This window comes from Gossypium raimondii, chromosome 6 (genome assembly GCF_025698545.1).
Source record: "Gossypium raimondii isolate GPD5lz chromosome 6, ASM2569854v1, whole genome shotgun sequence".
NCBI classification, from domain to species: Eukaryota; Viridiplantae; Streptophyta; class Magnoliopsida; order Malvales; family Malvaceae; genus Gossypium; species Gossypium raimondii.
Genome location: NC_068570.1, coordinates 8,257,297 through 8,281,519, shown reverse-complemented (window position 1 = coordinate 8,281,519; position 24,223 = coordinate 8,257,297). Strand labels below are relative to the sequence as shown.

Below are 24,223 nucleotides of genomic sequence, written 5' to 3'. Positions count from 1 at the left end.
AGGATCAGTGCTCCTTCTAGTGCAATAGGTGGGTTTGGCCACTGCTGCTTTTCGGTGGGATACAATGAGCTTCACAGGTCCTTCTATTGGTTCTGGTTAGTTAATCTGCTTTGCTCCATCTTCCTCATAGGGGTAATGTCTATAATGATTTAGCAAGTTTGCATAATTTTTTTGATTGTTCTTGAGGCAATTGAATCAATCGGTTCTTCATTGTATGCATGGTGGATTGGTATATATATTGACTGAGTTAGATTTTTACAAATTCACAAGCATGTTTTTCCTCCTTGTGTTAGATTTTAACGGTTAATACTTGAACTGTGCTATGACAAATATCAGGTGGTAGAAGGGAGGCACATGAATTTGGAAGAACTCATGTGGTTAGGCCCAAAGGTAGGCACCAAGCAACTGTAGTTTGGTTACATGACCTTGGTGATAATGGTTCAAGGTATTGCTTTTTAAAATTCTTACTTTTATTTTTTGGGAAATAAATTTAACTTTATTTTCTCAGCATCAGTAATTTAACTTATTTTCTCTTAGGAAAATAAAACAATTTAATTTTCAAATTTCGCATTTTCTCCTAAAGTGTCAACTATAAAAGGAAGAAATATTATGTATATTCTATTTGGTAGGTGTATGCATGTCTAGCTCTTCCCTTCCCTGAGCAGATTTAGCTTGCCTTTGATTCTTTTTTTTTTCTCTGATATTGTTAGTTAAAGTTCTTTCACCTTTTCTTTTCCCCTTTCGTATCTGGATGATTACATCCATTAAGTATAGTCCCAAGAGTTTAAGATGTTCTTAGCATTTTTGTGTCATGTTCTTCATTATTTTTGGGTGCAGCAACAAGCAAGACCATTTAGGCCCATGAGGCCATGGTTCTATTTATATGAATTATTATTTCACAGTGAAGAAGTAAATACCTTTGAGATGTTATATTAGTCTTCCTTTCAGAAATTTTGAGGTATTTCCTTTCTCTTAGTTTAGTAGTCCTGCATATCAATGATATGGATGTTGTCAGTACATGAACTAAGCAAAAAGCTCCCTTTCTCTATGCAATTTTCGTTCTTGTAGTATAGTACTGTTACTATGATGCTTAAATAAGTTGTAGGGAATTCATCATTGCATGCGTAAGAACCTCGTTCATCCATATTTGTTTTATGCCTTTTATCTTATAAACTACGAATTAAACTGATAATAAATTAATTCATGTTTATTTTTCAAGTGGTTTAGTCTTCAAAAAGCAAGTCATTAATTCACTTCATATTTCAATGTTGCATGTCTTCAATACGTTTTATGTTTCATGTTTGGCAAGTCTTTTCATCCAATCTATTATATTGGTGCCTCTTGGAATTTGAATTATCATGTAGTTATTTTGTCATCTGAGGCTCCCCATCTTGTAATCTATGATCTAATGTAAGTACTTGGTATCTTTTGCAATATCTACTCATCCTCATTTACCTTTTTGTTTTATTCATCAGCTGGTCCCAGCTTCTGGAGACCCTCCCTCTTCCGAATGTAAGGATATGATTATTCTAGCCAAATATATTTAGGAGAATATATTCTAAGAATTAATTAATAGTTTTAGCATTTCTTGATAACATCATAAATTTCCATGCATGTGACCCTATCGTGTAGATTAAATGGATATGCCCAACTGCCCCTACTCGACCAATAACTTTATTTGGTGGCTTTCCAGCAACTGCTTGTAAGTATATTCATAGAACTCTGTATTGAACTATTGATTCAATCTCATATGATGCAAACAAGAATAAAATTTCACTCTCTTCAACCTTTTTATTTGATGATGGTGCTTTAAAATATAACATACATCAGGGTTCGATGTGGGAGAACTTTCAGAAGATGCTCCTGATGATGTAGAGGGTTTGGAGGCTGCTGCTGCACATGTTGCAAATTTGTTGTCAATAGAGCCTGCTGACAGTATGTTTCCTCACAACTTTTTTTATAATGTTTTTATTATGCTATTTTTTCCATTTTCTTTTACTTTGGGTCTTCGATTTTTCTTCTGATTTAGGTACTATTGCATTGTAGACACCTGTGTTTTCTTCTATAAGGAGAGTTCATAAGGAACGATGTTTTATATCATACAATTGCCATTTATCAGTCTTACTTTCTACAAGATTATTAAGTTCTCATGATTTTGGCTATCAAATGTGAACAATATTCTTTTCCTTTTAGAAGATAGAACACTGATTTTGGAACTCATTAGATTTACTGTGAGTTTTAGTTTTAGTTTCATTTTCTAATTCTTGAATGTTAGCTGGCAGGACAATTATATGTACTATTTTTTGCTGATTATGTTAGATCAAACACGCGCTAATTGCTTTGAAAAATAGATTGCTTGAATGGAAGTGATGGCTGCAATGGCCATTTCAGATTCCACTGTGATGAGCACAACAGAAAGCATAATGCACAAGATTGTTTGCGCAATTCGATTTCCTTACGTCTGCAACTAATTCAGAGAGAAAAATCCACTATTTTACTCCCAGTACAACAAGTTATTTAAGTCCTATCACGCCCAAATATAACAACCTCACTTTTATATCTAAATACCTAGTTCTCTCATTTTTAAGTTCTCCTCTTAAGACCTTAGCCGGTAAACAAAATGTGTTTACAAAGTACATTCCACTATGAACAGATAAGTGCTCTCAATACTCTATAAAAAAAACTTATACATGTCTCTCAAATATATAATAGTTTCTAAACTTCCTAACATACTAGAGATAAATTACAATCTAATATCCTATTAATCAGTAGCTAAAATAGCAAAATACAATGTAATGATAAAGACCAATGTAAAGGGGGTTGTTAGAGATATGTTTTCAATACTATTCCGATCGAATATCCACAATTCAAGGTGTAATACCCCTATACCTGTCTCGATCGCCAGGTCAAAATATCGGAATGTTACATTTGTTGCCGAAGCAACGTCAATTAATTTCACGAAGAAACTTATAATTCTTATCTTGATCACTTGTAATAAAATCCTAATTCTTATTTCTCTCTCTTCCTAGACAACTATTGATACTCTTTTCATGAAGTTAAGGTGACTAATAAGCTTCTTTATTGATTTCACTAATGATTGATGAAAGAGATTGGAGGAATTATGCTTGAAACGCTTGAAAATGGTGGAAAAGGATTTATTTGTAATAAAAGCAAAAGTTGAGAGGATGGAGAATTGGAGGTGGCGTGATTTGTAACGGAAATATGAATGGTTTCATCTTTCTCAACTTTTCTAATAAAAATATTTAATTAATTTAATAATTAAAATGATAATTATCAAATTAGTCCACTAATCATACTTTGACACATTTTAGTCCTTAATCTTTTTATTTTCCATAATTGTCTTATTTGAGTAATTACCATTCAATCCTCTAACATTCTCTATAATACCATCCATGAATCATACTTTATTTTGGTAAAATTTATTTTCTATTCCTTCCTATTTCCTTCAATTCAAAGCAATCATTTCAATTTTTTATTTTTCTTACTTTTGCCCCACTACTTTTCATTCTCTTACAATTAAGTTAATATTCCGAATTTATTTTTCCCATCTCAAAAGTAATTTTAATTTTCTATCACTACACCAAAACAGGCTTTTAGCGGCACTTTTAGCGGCGTTTGGACAAAAAACGCCGCTAAAAATGGAACATTAGCGGCGCTTTATGAAAATCGCCACTAAAGATTGAGCAATAGCGGCGTTTTTAAAAAACGCCGCTAAAAATGAGCATTAGCGGCGTTTTTCGAAAAACGCCGCAAAAAACCTAAGCCCAACGGCGTCGTTTTTGGACCTTTCGTGGTCTTTAGCGGCGTTTTTGGAAAAGCGCCGCTAATGCTCTAGTCTTTAGCAGCGTTTTTATAAAAGCGCCGCTAATGCTATGGTCTTTAGCGGCGTTTTTGGAAAAGCGTCGCTAATGCTCTGGCCTTTAGTGGCGTTTTTAAAAAAGCGCCGCTAATGCTCTTGCCTTTAGTGGTTTTTTTGGAAAAGCGCCGCTAATGCTCTGTTCTTTAGCGGCGTTTTTGCAAAAGCGCCGCTAATGCAAAATACTATTATTTAAAATAATTTTAAAGTTTTTTGGGTATATGATTACTGATTTTTTTTAATTTATATATTAAAATTTTTTATATAATTAATTATATAAAATAGTATTAATTTTAAAATATTAAATTAATTATCACTATAGTTTAGGGTTTTGTGTTTTTGGTTTAGGGTATCTGATTAATTTAAGATTTAAGGCCGGTTTAGGAGTTACTATTTTAAGGTTTAGGGAGTATGAATTTAAGGATTATGGATTATGGATTATGGTTTAAGGGTTGGAATTTAAGGTTTAGGGGTTAGGGGTTAAGGGTTTAAGGGTTAGAGGTTATGGGGTTAAGAGTTAGGGATTCAGGGGTCGAGTTAGGTTTTTGGGTGTAGATTAATTAGTCTTTTTAATTTATATTTTAAATATGTTCTTATATATATATAATTGTAAAAGAAATAATAATAAATTTATTGAGGGTTTTTAGTTTAAGGTATATGATTAATTTAAGATTTAAGGCCGATTTAGGAGTTACTATTTTAAGGTTTAGGGGGTATAGATTTAGGGATTATGGGTTGGGATTTAAGGTTTAGTGGTTGGGATTTAAGGTTTAGGGGTTTAGGGGCTAGATGTTTTGAGGTTAATAGTTAGGGATTTAGGGTTTAGGCCTCAGGGGCCGGGTTGGGGTTTTGGGTTTAGATTAATTAGTTTTTTAATTTATATTTTAAATATGTTCTTATATAATTGTAAAAGAGATAATAATAAATTTAATATATTGAAATTATGAGTATAGTTTAAATTATTTAAGAGATATATAATAGATAGACTTTATATGTATTGAATGGTTAATTTTAGGGTTTAAGGTTAATGTTTACTTGAGATTTGTTAAATGATAAAATTTTATACAATTAATTAATGCTTTTATATTTAAAAATTTTAATCTAAATCATTTGATATATTTAAATATTAGTTTAAATAGAATTAATAAATAAGTTAAAAAAGTAATAGATTGATATGGATATTTAGGTATAATTATTTATTTTGGAGAGGACCAAATTATAAGAAATAAAATTAAAATACAAAAATAAAAATGAAATAAAATAAATAAAATTATAATTTTATCTAATTCTTATAAATATTACTTAAAAATTTTAGAATTATTTATTTAAAACTTTTATCAAAACGTCACCGTTTAACTTTAATAAGCGTTTTTACAAAAATGCCAGAATTATAAATTAAAATTTAATAAAACGGTAATTTTACAAAAAAAAATCATTTTACTTTAAAGAAAATCGCGTAAACATAGTTAAAAAGCTCTCATTTTTCAACCAAATCCAATCCCTAAACTGCGCCTCTCCCAATTTCTTCTTGGTACTCTTTGTTAGTTCGTCACATGATAGGCTCTTTTGTCTCGGTTTACTTACGATGGTAGATTATGAGATGATTCCAAGTTTAGGGTTCATTGAACAAAGACAGCGGCGGTGGTTTATGGTTTTAGCAGAGCAAAAAAAAAAAAAGGAGGAAGTAGGTAGGCATGGTGAAGCTCACGGCCGACTTGATTTGGAAGTGTCCTCACTTCTTCAATGCCCTCAAGGAGCGAGAATTGGATCTTCGAGGTGCTGCTTCGCCCTTCTTCCGCTTTAACCCTAACCCTCATCATAATAATGTTCTCAAAATTCCCTTTCTTTCCTTTTTCCCCTTTCAGGTAACAAAATTGCTGTAATCGAAAACTTGGGTGCTACCGAGGTGTGTATTACTTTGTTTGTGCCAGTTTTTAGTGCATTCGTAGCTTTAATTTACTGGTGGGTTTTTTTTTTTGTTACATTTGCTAAATTGATAGGACCAATTCGATACCATAGGTGTGTATTACTTTGTTTGTGCCAGTTTTTAGTGCATTCGTAGCTTTAATTTACTGGTGGGTTCTTTTTTTTTTTTGGTTACATTTGCTAAATTGATAGGACCAATTTGATACCATAAATATTTATCTAACAATGAGATTGTAAAGCTGGACAACTTCCCTTATCTTAAACGCTTGGGTACTTTACTTATAAACAACAACCGAGTTACTCGTATCAATCCCAATATTGGGGGTAAGCTTTGAATCAACACTTCAATTTCCCTTGTACTTTAGCATGTGCCCTTTGCCTTTTGGTGTTGTCTCGTGGTAGGAAGGCTCTTATGCTGTTCACATTTCCCTTTCTTGCAGAGTTCTTGCCAAGTTTACATACGTTGGTTCTCACAGATAACCGACTGGTGAACTTAGTGAAGATTGACCCTCTTTCAGCACTCCCTAAGCTGTAATTCCTTAGCCTGTTGGATAACAATATTACAAAAAAACCTAATTATAGGTTATATGTGATTCACAAACTCAAATCACTCCGTGTTCTAGATTTCAAGAAAGTCAAAGCTAAGGTGATTGGATATGCTAAACTATTATTTTGTCCTTTTATACGGTTTTAATCTGTTATGTTATGCATTTGTTGTTGCCTATATGAAATTGTTGTGTTTAATTGAGAAACTTCTGGCGGCATACCTGTATTTATTCTCCTGATAGTATTTGCATGACTGAGCCTTTAGCTTTGTAAATCTGAACTTCCTTTTTGACATTGTTTAATAACTTCATGGTTTGGTTTGAATATATATTTTGCAGCAGCAACTATAGGTTCACGTAATGCTGTTATGTGGTGACTGATTGAGATTACAGTTGCATTTATGTACTACACTTTCTAGTTATTCAATTTTAAGTTCCTAATACAGTTCCAGGTTGCATAATTGAACTTGTTTAGCTTTCTTGTTTTGCTGGATAAAATGCATTATCTTGATTTCTTACATAAAGCCATGCTGCCATCTTTTTATAATTGACTTTTATTCAAGGTTGGAGATGATTGGCGACAAGATGTTCTTGCTCTTCAAGTGATAGCTCTTCTAAGAGACATATTTACAGCTGTTGGGCTTAATCTCTATTTATTTCCCTATGGTGTTCTCCCAACTGGTCCAGAGAGAGGTATTATTGAGGTGAGCATATCTTCTAATCTGTTAAGCTCTTGTTTTGCGTCTACATTAATTCTGTTACACTAGTGAAGGAACCATTGAATTGTGTAATTCTTTTTGACATAACTAATCTATAACAGCTAAATTTACAAGGAAAAAGACCTTTGAGGAAATATAAATCTCCCACTGCTGAGTTGTTTTTGGTTTTGGTGTGTCTTATTGTTGTCATTCTTGCAATTGTCTGTCCTAACTCTTAGGTCTTTCACCATCACAACAGAGAATGACTTTCTAAAAAGGTTTTGTTAAGTGAATTTAGGGAATACCACTGCTATTTTCACCTTGCTCCCCCAATGTGTACTATACAATCGAATATGATGATGTGGTTTGATTTACTAGTGAAGTTACTTGTGCATGTGTCTTGTTACAGGATAATCATTCCTAGGCACTGTAATGAATATTTTACTTAATAAGTTCCCTCTTTTTCTTATATATAAAAAATACAAATTTAACTATTTAATAATAGAATAACAAAAAAAATCAAATTTTGAAAACATCTAAAAATTTTATAATTGAATGAGTATCCTTATAGTATATATATTTTTTAAAAAAGTACATATTATATTTTTAATTGATATTTGAATAAATATTTAAAAAAATAAAGAAAGAGTTAGAAGAAAGGTGAGAGGCATGTGAAGATATCTAAAAGGGAATAACAAGTTGGGGACGTGAAATGCAGTCACTGAACAGATTTAAGAAATGGAATATTATAAGAATAGGTATTAATTAATTAGTATATTAGCTGGAGTAGAAGCCACCAGTATCTTGCGTTTCAAGTACAAGTACCTTTTATTATTATTATTTTCTAAAATATACACAATCATGGGACACGTAACCAAATAATTATGCCTCCCTTCACTATTATATTAGGGTAAAATATAAGAAGAGTGACTTAATTATATAATTTATTCTATTTTAGTCGCTTAATTATTCATTTTATTTAATTATTTAATTTTTGAAATTAAATATTTAATATATTCTTTCATTAGTTGTAGATGAGTGATTGAAAAGTTGTTGTGAGTTTTTTATTAGTCTAATAACAAATTTAATCCTCTAATATTTATATGTTATATTAATTTAATTCTAAATTTAAAAATTCAACGATCCTTAATTCTCATATATATATATTGTGTTTATATTTTTGTTTTATAATTATATATTTTGATATGTTAATATAAATTAGCATCTGATATATTGTGAGTATTAAATTTTAATTCCACAAGTGGAATTAAAACGTTATCAGATGTTTTATTTTTATAATACTGATTTTCTTTTTATACTACAATCTAATAACTTATATCACATTATGCAAAAGACACTCTAATAGCCCTTCTTTCAGATCATTGAGTCCCTTTCAGCTGTTCCATCCCCTGAACTTGCATTAAGGTTGTACCTGCAATGTGCTGAGGTAATCTTGAGACTTGACTTAAACCAACTCTGCATAACAGTCATTGGTTAAATAGTGAATTGAACCCTGAAAATTATTTTAGATGATAACAAATTTTATTGAACTTCAAGAGATGCCATTTTTCTAATTGATAGTTGGGAAAAGGCATACTGAGATAAATAATGTTGCTCACGAGGGTGCAAGGTTTCTGATGGAACAGGTGCTTACAAGAATAAATAGCTTTATTTGTGACATTCTTAGGGCTGTTACCAATGTTCCATTAATTTATTATGTTGATTCTAGGCATTAGGGATCAATAATTTTATTTTAAGATGATGCGAAGGGTGTGCTATCATCATAAATCTCCCATCATTATGACTTTTAAGTTTAATGAATGGCATATTATCATTATGATATTAGCAATATATGCATAGTGAACAGTATTGCAAGCTTTGTCTTTGGTTATATTCCTTTTTGATGAAGAGAGGCTTGAATTTTATGTTTAACTTTTTAACCTGTATTTTGTCCTTGTTCTGTTTCCTGACTATCAGGCAGCTAATGGCTGTGATATTGAGCATGTTGCGTATGAATTTTTCACACAAACGTTTGTATTATATGAAGAAGAAATTGCGGTAATTGTACTACTCAGATCAGCTATTGTTGAAGTCTGTTATGCCTTTCTAATTTGTGTAGAGTTTCATGAATGTTTATTGATCATAGGACTCTAAAGCCCAAGTGACTGCAATTCATCTGATAATTGGGACTCTCTAGAGGATGAATGTATTTGGTGTTGAGAACAAAGATACTTTGACACACAAAGCCACAGGAGTAATATTGCTTCCTCTTCTCTGATTCATTGTACTTCATTGAACTGTTTATACAAAACTTAAATATGTGTTACTTTGGTCAGTATTCAGCTCGGCTATTGAAGAAGGCTGATCAGTGCAGAGCTGTTTACGCATGTTCCCATCTATTTTGGGTTGATGATCAGGATGGCATAAAGGACGGGGAGAGGTCTGGACTCAAAACTTGTCCCTTGGTTTAGATTTTTTTTCATGTAAACATTAAATTCGATTCCGTTAAACTGTAAATTGTTGTGTCATGTAAAGAAGTAATGCATGGCAGTTAGAGATGTAAATAGGTGTTTATTCTGGATTTGGATTTCATACTTGCTTGATTATATCTTTTATTAAACTGTAAATTATTGAGTCATGTAAATTGTATTATATCTTTTATTACCAAGATTTACTTGATTAAGAAAATGCATTGTATTTTTATTACCTTGCAATGTCTATAATCATAGGCTTATTCAACTAGTTAGTCTGTTTCTCATATGTATATTTAAAGTTCAAATTTAAAAAAATAAAATAAAATATTTGTCATAAAAATAAATATTATTTGATTAAAATATATATTTTTAAAGGTTATGTTTTTAGCGGCGTTTTTGCAATAAGCGTCGCTAAAGGTTTATTCTTTAGTGGCGTTTGTGAGAAAAAGCGTCGCTAAAGGTCAAGGTCTTTAGCAGCGTTTGTGGGAAAAGCGTCGCTAAAGGTCAAGGTCTTTAGCGGCGTTTGTGGGAAAAGCGCAGCTAAAGAACATGGTCTTTAGCGGCGTTTTTAAAAATAAACGCCGCAAATGTGAGCGGCGTTGTCAATAGCGGCAATTTTAGCGGCATTTTGCGGCGCTAAAAAGCGCCGCTAAAGGCCTAAAAAAGCGCCGATAAAAACCTGTTTTGGTGTAGTGTATCGGGTCTAACTACTTTCTATACTAACATTAAACAAATTCTTATTATATATTTCTAAAGTTCTCAAGTATATCTAACTCGACTTGTTAAGTTAGGGATATCATACAAGGGATCTGATTCAATTGATTTGATCCAATCCAAACTTCAAATTAAGTTTCTCCAAATGAACTGAGCTTCACAATTAAGCTTTCATACTTCCACAATATCAGCATAATCCAAAGCCCAAAGATTTTGTTCAAAAATTTGTCAACTTCAAATATGAAAAGTAATAGGGTTTGTCATTGTGTTAGTTGTAGTGACCACTACCATTGACACTTCGACAGCCATTTCAAAATACTCGCGTCAACAATCTCTACCTTTGGCAATTTTTTGAACAAAACCAATCAAGTGAGGAGACTTATCAACAATAATTGCTCCCTTTAAGTACAATTCTCTTTGTCCATCAATCTTATATTAAAACATGATTAGGCAATTTCAACCATTAATGCCTTATGAGTAATTGCATCAACAATTAAAATACTATAATTTTATGCAAGTAAGATAAGGATAAAAGCATGTGAAACAATGTAAAACCAACCAATCACCCATAAAATTTCCAATGTTCATCAGTTACAAAACTTGTAATAAAAAGTATGTAACAAAAAAGTAAACAAAACAAAATAACTCTCATCAAGAGTTACAAGAACAAACTAGCAACACCATCATCTTCCATAAGCATTTGGACAAGCTTCCAGCTACTTCAGCTCAACTACTCCATCTTTTTATTCAAAAGAGTTGCCAATGCATCACTATTTGGGGTGAGTAAATCATTACACAAAGCAACCTTGTTATATCTAATCTGTTGAATGGCCTATAACTCTAAGCGACTATTGATCTACTTAATTTGATATGTCAAATTAGGTCCTCTCGAATACTTAATGAGTTTGTACTCAAGTAGTTTTTTAATTTTGTTTACCGATTATTAGATTTTAGTGTTAATGATTTTTTTTACATTTTACTTTTCTTGAAATCCAAATTGACAATTATGCCACTGAGTGTGTAATAATCAATTTAAGCTTGTGTAGGGAGATGACTAAGGTCGAACATTGAGAAGGACTTTAGTTGTTATGTATGTTGCGACACTGACTCTCCATCACCTTAAAGAAGTGAACTTCAATGAAAACTCAACTTGGAGTAACCTATCGTTGAAGTCACGACACTAAGTATGTGGTGTCGCGACATTGAGCCTTCGAGTATTAACTACAAGCCTTGATGTTGTGACGCCAAGTCAATGGTTGAAGTGGGGAGACCCAGTGCCATTATCGTCGATGTTGCGGCACCAACAAGGTTGTGTCGCGACACCAAGAACCCTCAAGCCAAACTCGTGCCCACTACTATGGATGACGCGACACCAAAGCTTGGGTGTTGTGACATTGAATTCTAACGGTTGCAAAAAATTGTAGGGGAAATTTTGTTTCCAAACTCAACTCAAGTCATATCATTTTCTTGAAGGGTGTTTTTGTCAATGTTAAGGTTAAAGAATTAGATGTATTTAAGTTATCTTTATGTCACAACTAAAAGGTGAGATCCTTTATCTTTTTGTCAACATCTTTTATTCCCTCACAATTTTTAGCTTTTTAGATTTTTTTTTCTTTTTTAGCTTAGTAGTTATTTTCTATTGTTTTCTTCTTAGTTTTTCTGCACTTTTAGTTTTCTTTCAAATAGTTACAAGATTCTTCAATATTATTTTGGGTTTTTCTTTAAAGCATTCAATACTTACATGTTGTGAGTTATCAAAAGTGTAAATATATTAACTTGGGCTATGGATTTATCAACATTATTGATGTCATCTGCATTAAAGGCTCCTTCAAGAGTCACTAAGTATTTCTAAACCCTTGTCTCTTTTGTGGTTAATTGATGAATCATTTAAGCATGAAATTGGCTAGACTTTGTATTTGATGATGAGTAGAAACTAAGTTTTAGAGTGGTTGGTTGATTGAAATGTTGCATGATTAATTTTAGGGTCAGAGATTAAATTTCAAAAATTGGACTAAATTTAATAGACTTCAAAACCTAAGGCTGACTACCTTAGGTGAACATTTAGATAAGTGAGACCGAGATAAGATCTTATTGTGAACTAATTTGATTGTCTCGATTTAGTTTAGTGAGGTCAGGAGATTAATCAAATTAAATTATCTAATTGGATAAAATGATGATCGTGAGGTAAAATTAGACCAATTAGAAGTTTGAGCAATTTAGGTCTCTAATCCAAGAATTATTTGGTAACATGGAAATCAATCGATCACTTTATCTCATTAAATTGATATTTTTCATACTTTTGACTGTTATTCAATTTAGTCCTCTAAGCATAGTTTAGCTTAATTAACTTTGAATTATAAATTTCGTAATATAGTACTTAGTCATTAGCTAACTAGATTTCTTAATTGCATACTTGATCTTTGTTATTCATCTTATCGTTCGTTCTCCCTTGAGTTTGATTCTTGGAATATTTGGAGTGTTTCATTAGAACACTTGGAGTGTTTCATTGGAACACTTATAAATATTAAAATTGTCCTATTACACTTGTAGTAAAAGTCTTCCATCCTTATATTTTGAGCTATTCCTTTGCTCAGTGTCCGTATGCTGTGGGGTGTTCAAGTTGTCGGCGCCATTGTCGGAGAGATGTGTGTGTGATAAGTTGAACCGCATTGGTTTTTGCATGCTTTGTTAGGGAGATAATTAGTGAAAGTTAGGTTTATAGATACGACGCTTTATTTTTTTAATAGTTTTCTTAATTTTTTTCTTATTGATAATTGATTATTAGTCATGTTTAATAATAACTATAAGTGGCCAGAAGATTAATTTGTGTTTGATGTGAATGGTATTTTAATGCCTAGCTTGAGGTATGATGATGATTATGAGAGTCAAAGATATGAGTCTCCTTAGGATTTTCATGGCTATACAAATGAAATGGATAGTTACAATCAATGATGATTAGGTAGTAACTCAACATGTCATCTATATTCCTCGTATTATTATCAGGATGAGGGTATGTATTATGAAGAATCTAGTTAAAATCGTTATTTAAACCCTCGAGTTGGCATACTTGATGATGATATGTCTATGTGCCAAGACACTATGAAAAGCATGCAAAATCAGTTAGAGTTATTGTTAGAAGTCATCTGACATTTGAGTTGGGGAGCATGTTCCTGTGGTTGTGTAGAGTCAAATAATTCTGAACTTGATGAGTAGGTCTCCTATACGATTGTTGGCTATTCTTAGAGGTTGATTTTCAACAAGAGATAGAGATCGGAAAATTAAGTGAAGTGCTAGGTATTATTGATGAAGTCTTCGATCCTATTAATATAGATGTAGAGATGGGAGTAGAAGTATTTTTAGAAGAGATTACTGTGCTTGAAAAGTTTGTAAGTGAAAATTTGGAGCCAACACATTTTTCAAACATTTTAGAAGGAATCTCACGATAAAAATCGACCAAAGATATGTTCAAACAGAGGTGGGAGATAAGCTTCAACTACTTCATTTTTTGAAAGAAATTGAGTTTGTGGTTCCTGATTTGATTATTCCGCGAAAAGTGTTATGGAATGGGCTCGTTTTTGGTAAGAAATTACTCATAATGTGCATGTCAAAATTGTTTTAAGTAAGCAAAACAATTTGTTCTTGAAGGGCTTCAATCGTAGTGGAGTCAATAGGGCACTTTATTTGTCACATATAAAGAAATACTTCTTGCACCTTTGGCTTTTCTATGTGATACGAGCCAAGGAGGTGACACTCAAGGGGTTGTTTTTCCTAGTGGTCCAATCACTCGAAGCAAGGCACGACAATTAAAATCAAAGATGAATGCTTTTGTCCAAGACTTTGTTGCTACAAATTTAATTCATCATGTTCGTGACATTGACAAATACGGGAATGCAATTCATTGGACCAATCTTGGAATAGTGAAAGCCCATAAATTGGTGGATTAATCTTTTATGTATATTATTATTATTATTTACTTAATTCTCATTGGTTGGGACACATCATTTATGAGTTAAGTAATTTTATTGGTTAGGTTATTATTTATTTATTTTCTTAGATAATTTTAAAGAGTTTTATTAGGATTCAATTACTCTTTAAAGAGTTTTTATTAGGATTCAATTACTCTTGTAATTTGCCTATAAATAGGCTTGTTTTCTACACATTGGGAGGATAGAAAAAGAAGAGTATTTGTTTTCTTTCAAATTTGTGTGAGGCAAATTTTTGGGAGTAGAGTGATTCTTCTCTTGCTATTTAGTTTGGAGTTTGTTACTTTTGAGGGTATTTCGGAGTTGCAAATATTCAAATTTCTTTCCCGTTCATCGGTGTTTCTAGAGGTTCTTCTTCTAGGGGTTTCGTTGGGAGCCGCTCAATCATTGGCGTTTTTGGTTACAAGTTAACCAAGGGTTCTATAGCCCAAATCTATCCTTTATAATTATTATTATTTAACTAATTTTATTTATTCTCGTTTTTTTATTTCTAATTTGTGTTTCTCTTGTGTCTAGATTCGAGATTCTGCATCAGTTGGTATCAGTTTCAGGCCAGTTGGTGTTATTTTTGAAGCTAAAATCAAATCCGAAACGAGTCAAAATACCAAAAACACTTTTCATCGGTTTCATCGATTCTTTTTTTTTGAAGTTTGTGTTTATTCTCCTCTTATTCTTTAAAAAAACAGCAAAAAGAAAAAGAAAAAAAGAAGAAGCAAAAAGCGCAAAAAAACCGCAAAAAAACCGCAAAAAAAAGTTGCCTACCTTTCATACGTAGGTTTCTTCTTTTCCAATTATTGTTATTATTTTTTATTTTTCCGAAAATTGAATTTCTTTTCCTTCATCTTTTCTTGACTCAAGTATAATTAAAGCTTCAATTTTTTTTTTGAAAATCTTAAGACACCGAACGTTTCTGATTTTTTTTTAAAAATTGGGTAGAGTTTTCTTAAGTTTTCTTCTTATTAAAGCTTTTCTTTGACTCTAGAGTTAGGGATCGTTGCAGGTCTAGGTTTTTTTTGTTTCTCTTACGCTTTCTAACACTTTGTTTCTTCTTGTGTTAGCAGATATTAAAGGCACGCACAATTCCTTCATCCGTGTAGCCTCCATTACAAATTGCCTCGTCAAGTTTATTGGCCTCTTAAAGTAATTAGGATATTCATTGTTTCTTTGAAGTTTGCACCTCCGTTATTTGATCTTGATTAGTAACCCTCTCCAAACATATTTACAAGTTTTGAATCATTCAGAGAGTTATTCTTTTGAGAGCTAACGAGTGAGGTTATTATTATTTTTTCTTTCTTTTTCTTGTTTGTGTGATTTTTTCACAGATACCATGCCGATCACTAGATCCCAAACTAGTAAAAATGAAGAGGATGAGCAAAAAAGAGAGAACGATCCTTTGGTTGAGTTGTTACACAAAGAGATGAAAAAGTTGCAAACTCAATTCGAACATCGCATGACCCAGATGTTACAAGAGCAAAGGGAGTATCTTGATACAAAACTTACAACTCAAGAGAGATACATTGCCGATAATTAAAAGAAGTTGAACGAAGCCTTTATAAGCCGATCAAATTCACGAGATCGAACTTTTAAATGAAGGGAGGACCATGTTTTTGATGATGATTTTGAGTTCGAGTATGTATCTAGAGAAAGATTTGAGCGAAACAATGACACCCCAAACCAAAATTTCCTTCTTTTTCAGGGACGAATGATCCTGATGCTTACCTTGATTGAGAGGAAAAGATGGAAGCAGTCTTTGCTTGTTACAATTACTCTGATGAGAAAAAGGTAACATACGATGTAGCTGAGTTCATTGATTATGCACTAACATGGTGGAATCAATTATGTAAAAGCAGGATTCTTTATAGAGAGCAACCTATTACTACTTGGGTTGAAATGAAGCGCATCTTGTGAAAACAGTTTGTTCCACCATACTATTATCGAGAACTCCATCAAAGACTCCAACATCTTGTTCAAGGAGATAGATCTGTGGATGACTACTACAAAGAGATGGAGACTATTCAGATTAGAGCTAATCTTGTTGAAGAGGCTGAGGTGACTATGGCTAGATTCCTTGCCGGCCTAAAGCTTGAGATTGCAAATCGAGTTGAGTTACAACACTACATGGATGTTGAAGAAATGCTTCAAACCGCACTCACCATTGAAAAGCAATTACGAAAGAAAGGGACACCGAGGGGTGCTAGTTCAGTTTCTAATCCTGCTTGGAGAGGAAATTGGCAAAAACAAGATAATAGATTGTGGAATGGGAGAGATGCACGGTTCAAGCCAAATGAGCCTAGAACTTACTTCAAAGATAAAGGTATGCCTAATTCATTTAAAGGTTCTACTTCTACTAATCGAGCTCCATCTTCTTCTTCTACTTCTCCTAGTGTCATTAAGCAGCCAAAAGATATTACCTGCTTCAAATGCCAAGTAAGGGGTCACTATGCTCGAGAATGCCCTAATAAAAAGTCATTGGTGATTCGAGAAGATGGCGAGGTTGATTTTGAGTCTGATAACGAAGATAAGATGCCTCCTTTGGAAGATGCTGATGATGTGCGTACTCATGATGAGTATGAAGAATACTTGGAGTATGGTGAGAAAGCACTTGTTGCTCGAAGGGCTTTAAATGTCCAGTTTAAAGAGGAAGGGCGCGAACAAAGAGATAACATTTTCCACACGAGATGTTTGATTGGTGGACAACCTAGTTCATTGATCATCGATAGTGGAAGTTGCACCAATGTGGTAAGTTCTTCCCTTGTTGAGAAACTTGGCCTACCTTGTGTGAAGCATCCATGGCCATACCGCTTGCAATGGCTGAATGATAGTAGGGAGGTAAAAGTATCTAAACAATGCTTAGTTTCATTTTCCATTGGTAGATACTCTGATAAAGTTTTGTGTGATGTTGTTCCAATGCAAGCTGGGCACATATTACTTGGACAGCCATGACAGTTTGATCGACGAGTAAATCATGATGGTTTCCTTAACCAATATACCTTTGTGTTCCTTGGAAAGAAGTTTACTTTGGCTCCACTTCCTCCTCAAGAAGTCTACAATGATCAACTCAAACTTGCTAGTGAGATGGGTAAGGGAAGTGAGGTAAAATCATTGAAAAAGGCTAAGAGTAAAGAGGCCCTTAGTGTTAAAAGCCAACTTAAAGGCCCAACATTGGTGAGTGATTGCACACACAAGTCACGAGATGAGAAAGTGAGTTTATTCGCTAGGTTTCGAGATATCAAATTTGCTTTTTGTACAAAACAAACATTTGTAATTATTAGGTTTAGGGAAAGCTTTGTTTTGACTAACCCTAATACACATTTGCCTAGTTGTTTTGTTGATCTTTTGCAGGATTTTGAGGATATATTTCCTTCTGAAATGCCTAAGAGATTACCTCCTTTACGAGGGATTGAACATCAAATTGACTTTGTGCCTGGTTCAAGTATTCTGAATAGACTAGTCTATCGAAGCAATCCTAAAGAAACTAAGGAGTTGCAAAGGCAAGTAGAAGATCTCTTAGAGAAAGGGTTGATTCGTGAGAGTCTAAGCCCTTGTGCGGTTCCTGTACTTCTCGTCCCAAAAAAAGATGGTTCTTAGAGAATGTGTGTTGATTGTCGTGCTGTCAACAAGATTACGGTAAAGTATCGATATCCAATTCCTCGATTAGATGATATGTTGGATGAGCTTAACGGTGCATGCATTTTCTCTAAAATTGACTTAAAAAGTGGTTACCATCAAATAAGAATGAAACAAGGTGATGAATGGAAAACTGCTTTTAAGGCTAAGTATGGCCTGTATGAGTGGTTAGTCATGCCATTTGGCTTAACTAATGCTCCTAGCACATTCATGAGATTAATGAACCACATACTTAGACCTTTTTTAGGAAAATTTGTCGTTATGTATTTTGATGACATACTGATTTATAGCAAAACTTTGAATGATCATGTTGGGCATGTTAAATTAGTATTGGATGTGTTAAGGCATGAACGACTCTTTGCTAATCTTGGAAAATGCACCTTTTGTATGGATAAGCTTGTTTTTTTGGGTTTTGTGATAAGTTCTACAGGAATCCATGTGGATGAGGAGAAGGTAAAGGCAATTAAAGAATGGCCTATCCCTAAAACTGTTTCTGAGGTAAGGTCTTTCCTTGGGTTAGCCGGTTTCTACCGTAGGTTTGTTCGTAACTTTTCCACCCCTTTGACTGCACTTATTGAAAAGAATATATCTTTTCATTGGACAGATAAGCAAGAATTAACATTTAATGAACTTAAAGATAAATTGTGTAATGCTCCTATTCTTGTTTTACCTAATTTTAAAAAGGCCTTTGAGATTGAATGTGATGCTTCTGGTGTAGGTATAGGTGCCGTCCTTATGCAAGATAGTAAACCACTAGCCTACTTTAGTGAGAAACTTGGTGGAGCACATTTGAACTATTCGACCTATGATAAAGAGTTATATGCCTTGGTAAGGGCATTAGAAGTTTGGCAACATTACCTTTTACCAAAGGAGTTTGTGATTCACACTGACCATGAATCACTTAAGCACTTAAAGGGACAAGGTAAGTTGAACAAGCGACATGCGAGATGGGTTGAATTCATTGAATCTTTCCCTTATGTTATAAGGTATAAGAAAGGTAAAGATAATATTGTGGCTGATGCTCTATCAAGGAGGTACACTTTACTTAGTACTTTGCATACTAAGTTATTAGGTTTTGAGTATCTCAAAGATTTATATGCCACTGATTTTGATTTTGAAAGCATTTATGACGCATGTGAACATGGTGCATTTCACAAATTTTATAAGCATGATGGCTATCTTTTTCGAAATAATAGACTATGCTTACCAAAGTGTTCAATGCGAGAATTGTTGGTTCGAGAGGCTCATAGTGGTGGTCTTATGGGTCATTTTGGAGTCACTAAGACTTATGATGTTTTACATGAGCATTTTTATTGGCCTAATATACGAAAACTTGTTGAGAAAATTTTCTCTACTTGCATTAGTTGTAAACAAGCTAAATCCACTGTGATGCCTCATGGTCTATATACTCCTCTTCCTATTCCTACTTCATATTGGACTGACATTTCAATGGATTTTGTAATAGGTTTACCAAGGACAAAGCGTGGACGAGATAGCATCTTTGTGGTTGTGGATCAATTTTCTAAAATGGCTCATTTCATTCCATGCCATAAGACTGATGATGCAACCCATGTTGCCGATCTATTTTTCCGTGAAGTTGTGAGATTACATGGAATCCGAAGGACTATCATTTCTGATAGAGATGAAAAATTTCTTAGTCACTTTTGGAAGGATTTATGGGGTAAGTTAGGTACTAAACTACTTTACTCTACTACATGCCACCCTCAAACTGATGGTCAAACCGATGTGGTAAATCGAGTTTTGGGATCTTTGCTTAGAGCCATAATAGGTAAGAATGTTAAATCTTGGGAAGAATGGATACCCTATGTTGAGTTTGCTTATAATCGTTCTGTTCATTCTTCCACAGGTTTTACTCATTTTGAGATTGTATATGGCTTTAATCCACTTACTGTTTTAGATTTGCTTCCTTTACCTTTGAATGAGATTGCTAATTTAGATGGTGAAAGGAAAGCTGATTTAGTGAAAGAGATCCATGAGAAGGCTCGTAAAGCCATTGAGAAAAAGAATGAGTCCAATGCATATCGAGCTAATAAAGGGCGAAAGCAAGTCTTGTTTGAACCTGGAGATGGGTATGGGTGCATATGAGGAAAGAATGATTTCCTTCTAAGAGAAAGAATAAACTTGATGCAGGAGGAGATGGACCATTCCAAGTACTCGAGAAAATAAATGATAATGCTTATCGCATTGATATTCCTGGTGAGTATAGTGTTAGTGCTACTTTCAATGTTTCTGATCTTTCTCCTTTTGAATTTGATGTAGGCTTAGATTCGAGGATGAATCTTCTTGAAGAGGGGGAGAATGATACGAGCCAAGGAGGTGACACTCAAGGGGTTGTTTTTCCTAGTGGTCCAATCACTCGAAGCAAGGCACGACAATTAAAATCAAAGATGAATGCTTTTGTCCAAGACTTTGTTGCTACAAATTTAATTCATCATGTTCGTGACATTGACAAATACGGGAATGCAATTCACTGGACCAATCTTGGAATAGTGAAAGCCCATAAATTGGTGGATTACTCTTTTATGTATCTTATTATTATTTACTTAATTCTCATTGGTTAGGACACATCATTTATGAGTTAAGTAATTTTATTGGTTAGGTTATTATTTATTTTCTTAGATAATTTTAAAGAGTTTTATTAGGATTCAATTACTCTTGTAATTTGCCTATAAATAGGCTTGTTTTCTACACATTGGGAGGATAGAAAAAGAAGAGTATTTGTTTTCTTTCAAATTTGTGTGAGGCAAATTTTTAGGAGTAGAGTGATTCTTCTCTTGCTATTTAGTTTGGAGTTTGTTACTTTCGAGGGTATTTCAGAGTTGCAAATATTCAAATTTCTTTCCCGTTCATCGGTGTTTCTAGAGGTTCTTCTTCTAGGGGTTTCGTTGGGAGCCGCTCAATCATTGGCGTTTTTGGTTACAAGTTAACCAAGGGTTCTATAGGGTAAATCTATCCTTTTTATTATTATTATTTAACTAATTTTATTTATTCTCATTTTTTTATTTCTAATTTGTGTTTCTCTTGTGTCTAGATCCGGGATTCCGCATCACTATGTTTGGCTTTATCCAATTTTATTTCAAGGTTTGTATCTACCTAAATTAGTTCATCAGTCCTCAGACTATCTAGACTTTTGCCTCATCAATGGTAGTGACTTTAAATCAAACCTATCAAGTAATAATCTCAATACCTTCTTGACCAACTTGGAATTGGAATATTCTTTTCCAAGAGTAAACGCTAGATTTAGATAGATTACAAAGTTTTAAATAGAATTCACCAATAGTTTTTGAACCCTACATTTTCAAGGCCTTGAACTTGGTGGATAACATCTATATGTTAGAATGCTTTACTATGATGGTTTATTCATGTGCAATTTCAAAGATGTCTCATGCCTCTTTAGCAATTATACCCTTTGAGATCCTCTAAAATTTTTGTTCATTGACACTGCAGAAGATAGCATAAAGAGCTTTCAAATTGGCATTCACAAGACGTTCTTCATTATTGGTCCAAGCTAACTTAGACTTAGGAGTTCTTCCTACTTCTGTATCAACCATAGGTGGTTGCCACCCTGTGAGAAAAGAACATTATGCTTTCTCATTGGTGGACTTAATGAAAGGTTTCATTCTTGCCTTTCAATAAGTATAGTTAGAACCTTCCAACATAAAAGGATGTGCAATTGAAGATCCTTCCATATCTAGCAATTAACAACACCATAAAACACTACTTGCTACGTTAAGTGGGAGGATCTGATATCAATTTTTGAAATAGAAAATTTTTAATTACTTAGAAAAAAAGTGCTTGAATAGAGCTGATAGCCATAGTGGCCACTTCAGATGTCACTACGATGAGCACAATAGAAAAATATAACACAAAAGATTGTTTATGCAGTTTAATTTCCCCACGTCTGCGGAGCCTAATTTAGTGAAAAAAACTCATCTTTAATCCCAATACAACAAGTGATTTAATTCCTATTACACCCCGATAAAGCAACCTCATTTATGTATCTAAAGACCTAGATCTCTCAATACTCTATACAAAACCTATACAAGTTTCTAAAAGATATAAGAGTTTTGAGACTTACTTATATACTAGAGATAAATTACAATCCAAACCCCTTGGAAAAACAATTAAAATAGCAAAGTACAATATAATAATAAAGACTAATCTAAAATGGATTGTTGGAGATATGTCTTCAATGCCATCCTGATCTAATCTCCATAATCCAAGAGATCCGATAGCTTGATCTGATCCAATCTTTAGGATAAGTTGCTTCAAATGGATTGAACTTCATAGTTGGGCTTGCGTACTTCTATTATATTGGCATCATTCAAACCCCAAAGATTTAGTTTTTAAAATTAAGTTCAAATATGACAATTAATAAGAAATTTCGCAATGTTAGCCGTAGTGACTACTACCTTGGTACTTTCGCAACCACTTCAAAACACTAGCCTTAACATATTATTTCTAGATGTTAATACACATTGATGGATTTCATTGATTTAGCTGGAAATCCTTCCAATACAAACTCGATTAATGTAAATTCGCCTAAGAAGTTTTTTTTTTAAAAAGATTGACAACAATGCACCTCTACCTCCTAACTTTGAAATGGTGTAAGAGCTCTTACAGATTTCACCTCTTATTTATGTTTCTCTTTATCTTGACCAAAATGGCCTTTTTTTTATAACAATCCCTTTTATTTAATGGCATTCCAATAAATTCCTATAAACAACGATTATTGTTTTAAGATTGGTTTATATTTAAGTAATTTGTTGCTTGACTAGTTTTGCTTACAGCCGATGCAATGTTGTATTCATCTTACTTTTCAATTTTAGCCATGAAAGTTTTGTTTATTGTAACTAATTTGGCATTATTCTAACAGTAGCTTCTTCTTTTTTTATTACAGTTAAACTTGGTATTGGAGGGTTCAGTATGGGTGCAGCAACCTCTCTATACTGTGCAACCTGTTTTATTCATGGAAAATATGAAAATGGCGATTTATATCCTACCAATTTGAGTGCAGTTGTAGGTCTTAGTGGATGGCTTCCATGTTCAAAGTTGGTTTCCTACGTCTGCACCTTCGCATATAACCTTAGTGCTCCCCCTCCACCCCAACTATATTTGGTTTATAAATTGTTTTCTTTTCTAGGAATTTGAAAGCCAAAATAGAAAGACATGATGAGGTTGCTAGACGCGTTGCATCCTTACCCATTTTGCTATGCCATGGAAAAGGTATTTTTAGTAACATTGTTTATGGGAACTATCATATGGATTTAAGTATGGTCATTGTGTTTCTTTTCTAGCTTTATCTTACTCCTCTGTTACAATAGTGGCACTGTTAAAATTAACATCATTTGTTTTTATTATGAAATAGTGGGATATAACAAGATGGTACCTAGACTAGAATATATTTTACTCGAGGGATTTAACCAGACAAATATGTTTAGTGTCAACTTTTCAAAATTAGGAAAGCAAACTTGATTTCTCAAGTTTAGTGATTTAACCAGCCAAATGCATTGACATAAAACCTAAAATTACTATTGTTAGCATATTGTTGTATACATTCAATGTTATATGAGGGCCTTATCTATTTGTAATCTATTTCACATTGAAAAGGAAAAAACTGATTGAAACTATTCTATGCATCCTCTATGGGCAACCATTAAATAGTTGTTATTAAAGTAGACATTTCTTTTGGTGCTTGCATATAATTAGTCATTTCAAAGAATTATAAAGTCAGCTTCCCAAACTTTCAAGTAAATATTGTCATTATTGAAACCTAAGGTAATATTTTTAAACATTTAGTAATTAACTTGGTGGCTGCTATCAGGTTAACAAATTCAATTTATAGCTCATATTTTTTTACTTGTTTCCTTATTATTGGCATCATCAATGGCTATTGTAAATATTCCTTCGGAAGTATGTAATTGTATATAATGAACTTGAGTTGCAGGAGATGATGTGGTTCCATATAAGCTTGGTGAAAAATCTGCATTGGCACTGAGTTCAAATGGATTTGAGAACATGACTTTCAAATCCTACAATGGGTACGGATCTTTAGGATCTAAATAAAAAACTTTCATGATTTCTCATACGTTCAACAATTTATCGAAATACTTTGATAAACAATATATAGACTTGGTCACTATACAATCCCAGAGGAGATGGAAGATGTCTGCACTTGGTTAACATCAAAACTGGGGCTTGACAGTCGATGAGCTTAAGGATAGATGTGTTGCATTTTTTAGACGAAATCGTGGTGGTTATGGGTGTAGAAAATAATTTGCATTACATGGCTTGTAGTTCAATATTTTGTTTAATTATTGGTCATGGACAGAACAAGACAACATTATTAGCTCCTTTG

The 24,223-nt window shown here is 33.2% G+C and overlaps 2 protein-coding genes across 4 annotated transcripts; both read left to right on the top strand.

Moving 5' to 3' along the window:
* LOC105774335 (uncharacterized) lies at positions 1–24,077 on the top strand. Its single transcript, XM_012596795.2, has 9 exons — positions 1–95; positions 337–445; positions 1,476–1,512; positions 1,633–1,702; positions 1,831–1,935; positions 22,766–22,916; positions 23,009–23,091; positions 23,813–23,906; positions 23,996–24,077. Exons 1-9 carry the CDS (start codon positions 65–67, stop codon positions 24,075–24,077), a joined length of 762 nt encoding a protein of 253 aa, XP_012452249.1. The 5' UTR covers positions 1–64.
* LOC105774336 (uncharacterized) lies at positions 5,313–9,734 on the top strand. 3 transcript variants are annotated; one of them, XR_008196966.1, is made up of 7 exons: positions 5,316–5,653; positions 5,743–5,783; positions 6,912–7,052; positions 8,425–8,493; positions 9,024–9,104; positions 9,193–9,300; positions 9,383–9,734. XR_008196966.1 is itself a non-coding variant. In XM_052632735.1 (6 exons), exons 1-6 carry the CDS (start codon positions 5,572–5,574, stop codon positions 9,241–9,243), a joined length of 465 nt encoding a protein of 154 aa, XP_052488695.1. In that variant the 5' UTR covers positions 5,314–5,571; the 3' UTR covers positions 9,244–9,734. The 3 variants fall into 3 exon arrangements, 1 of the variants encoding a protein (XP_052488695.1); XR_008196967.1 differs by lacking the exon at positions 8,425–8,493 and having other exon boundaries at positions 5,313–5,653; XM_052632735.1 differs by having other exon boundaries at positions 5,314–5,653; positions 9,193–9,734.
* Positions 24,078–24,223: the final 146 nt, after the last annotated feature.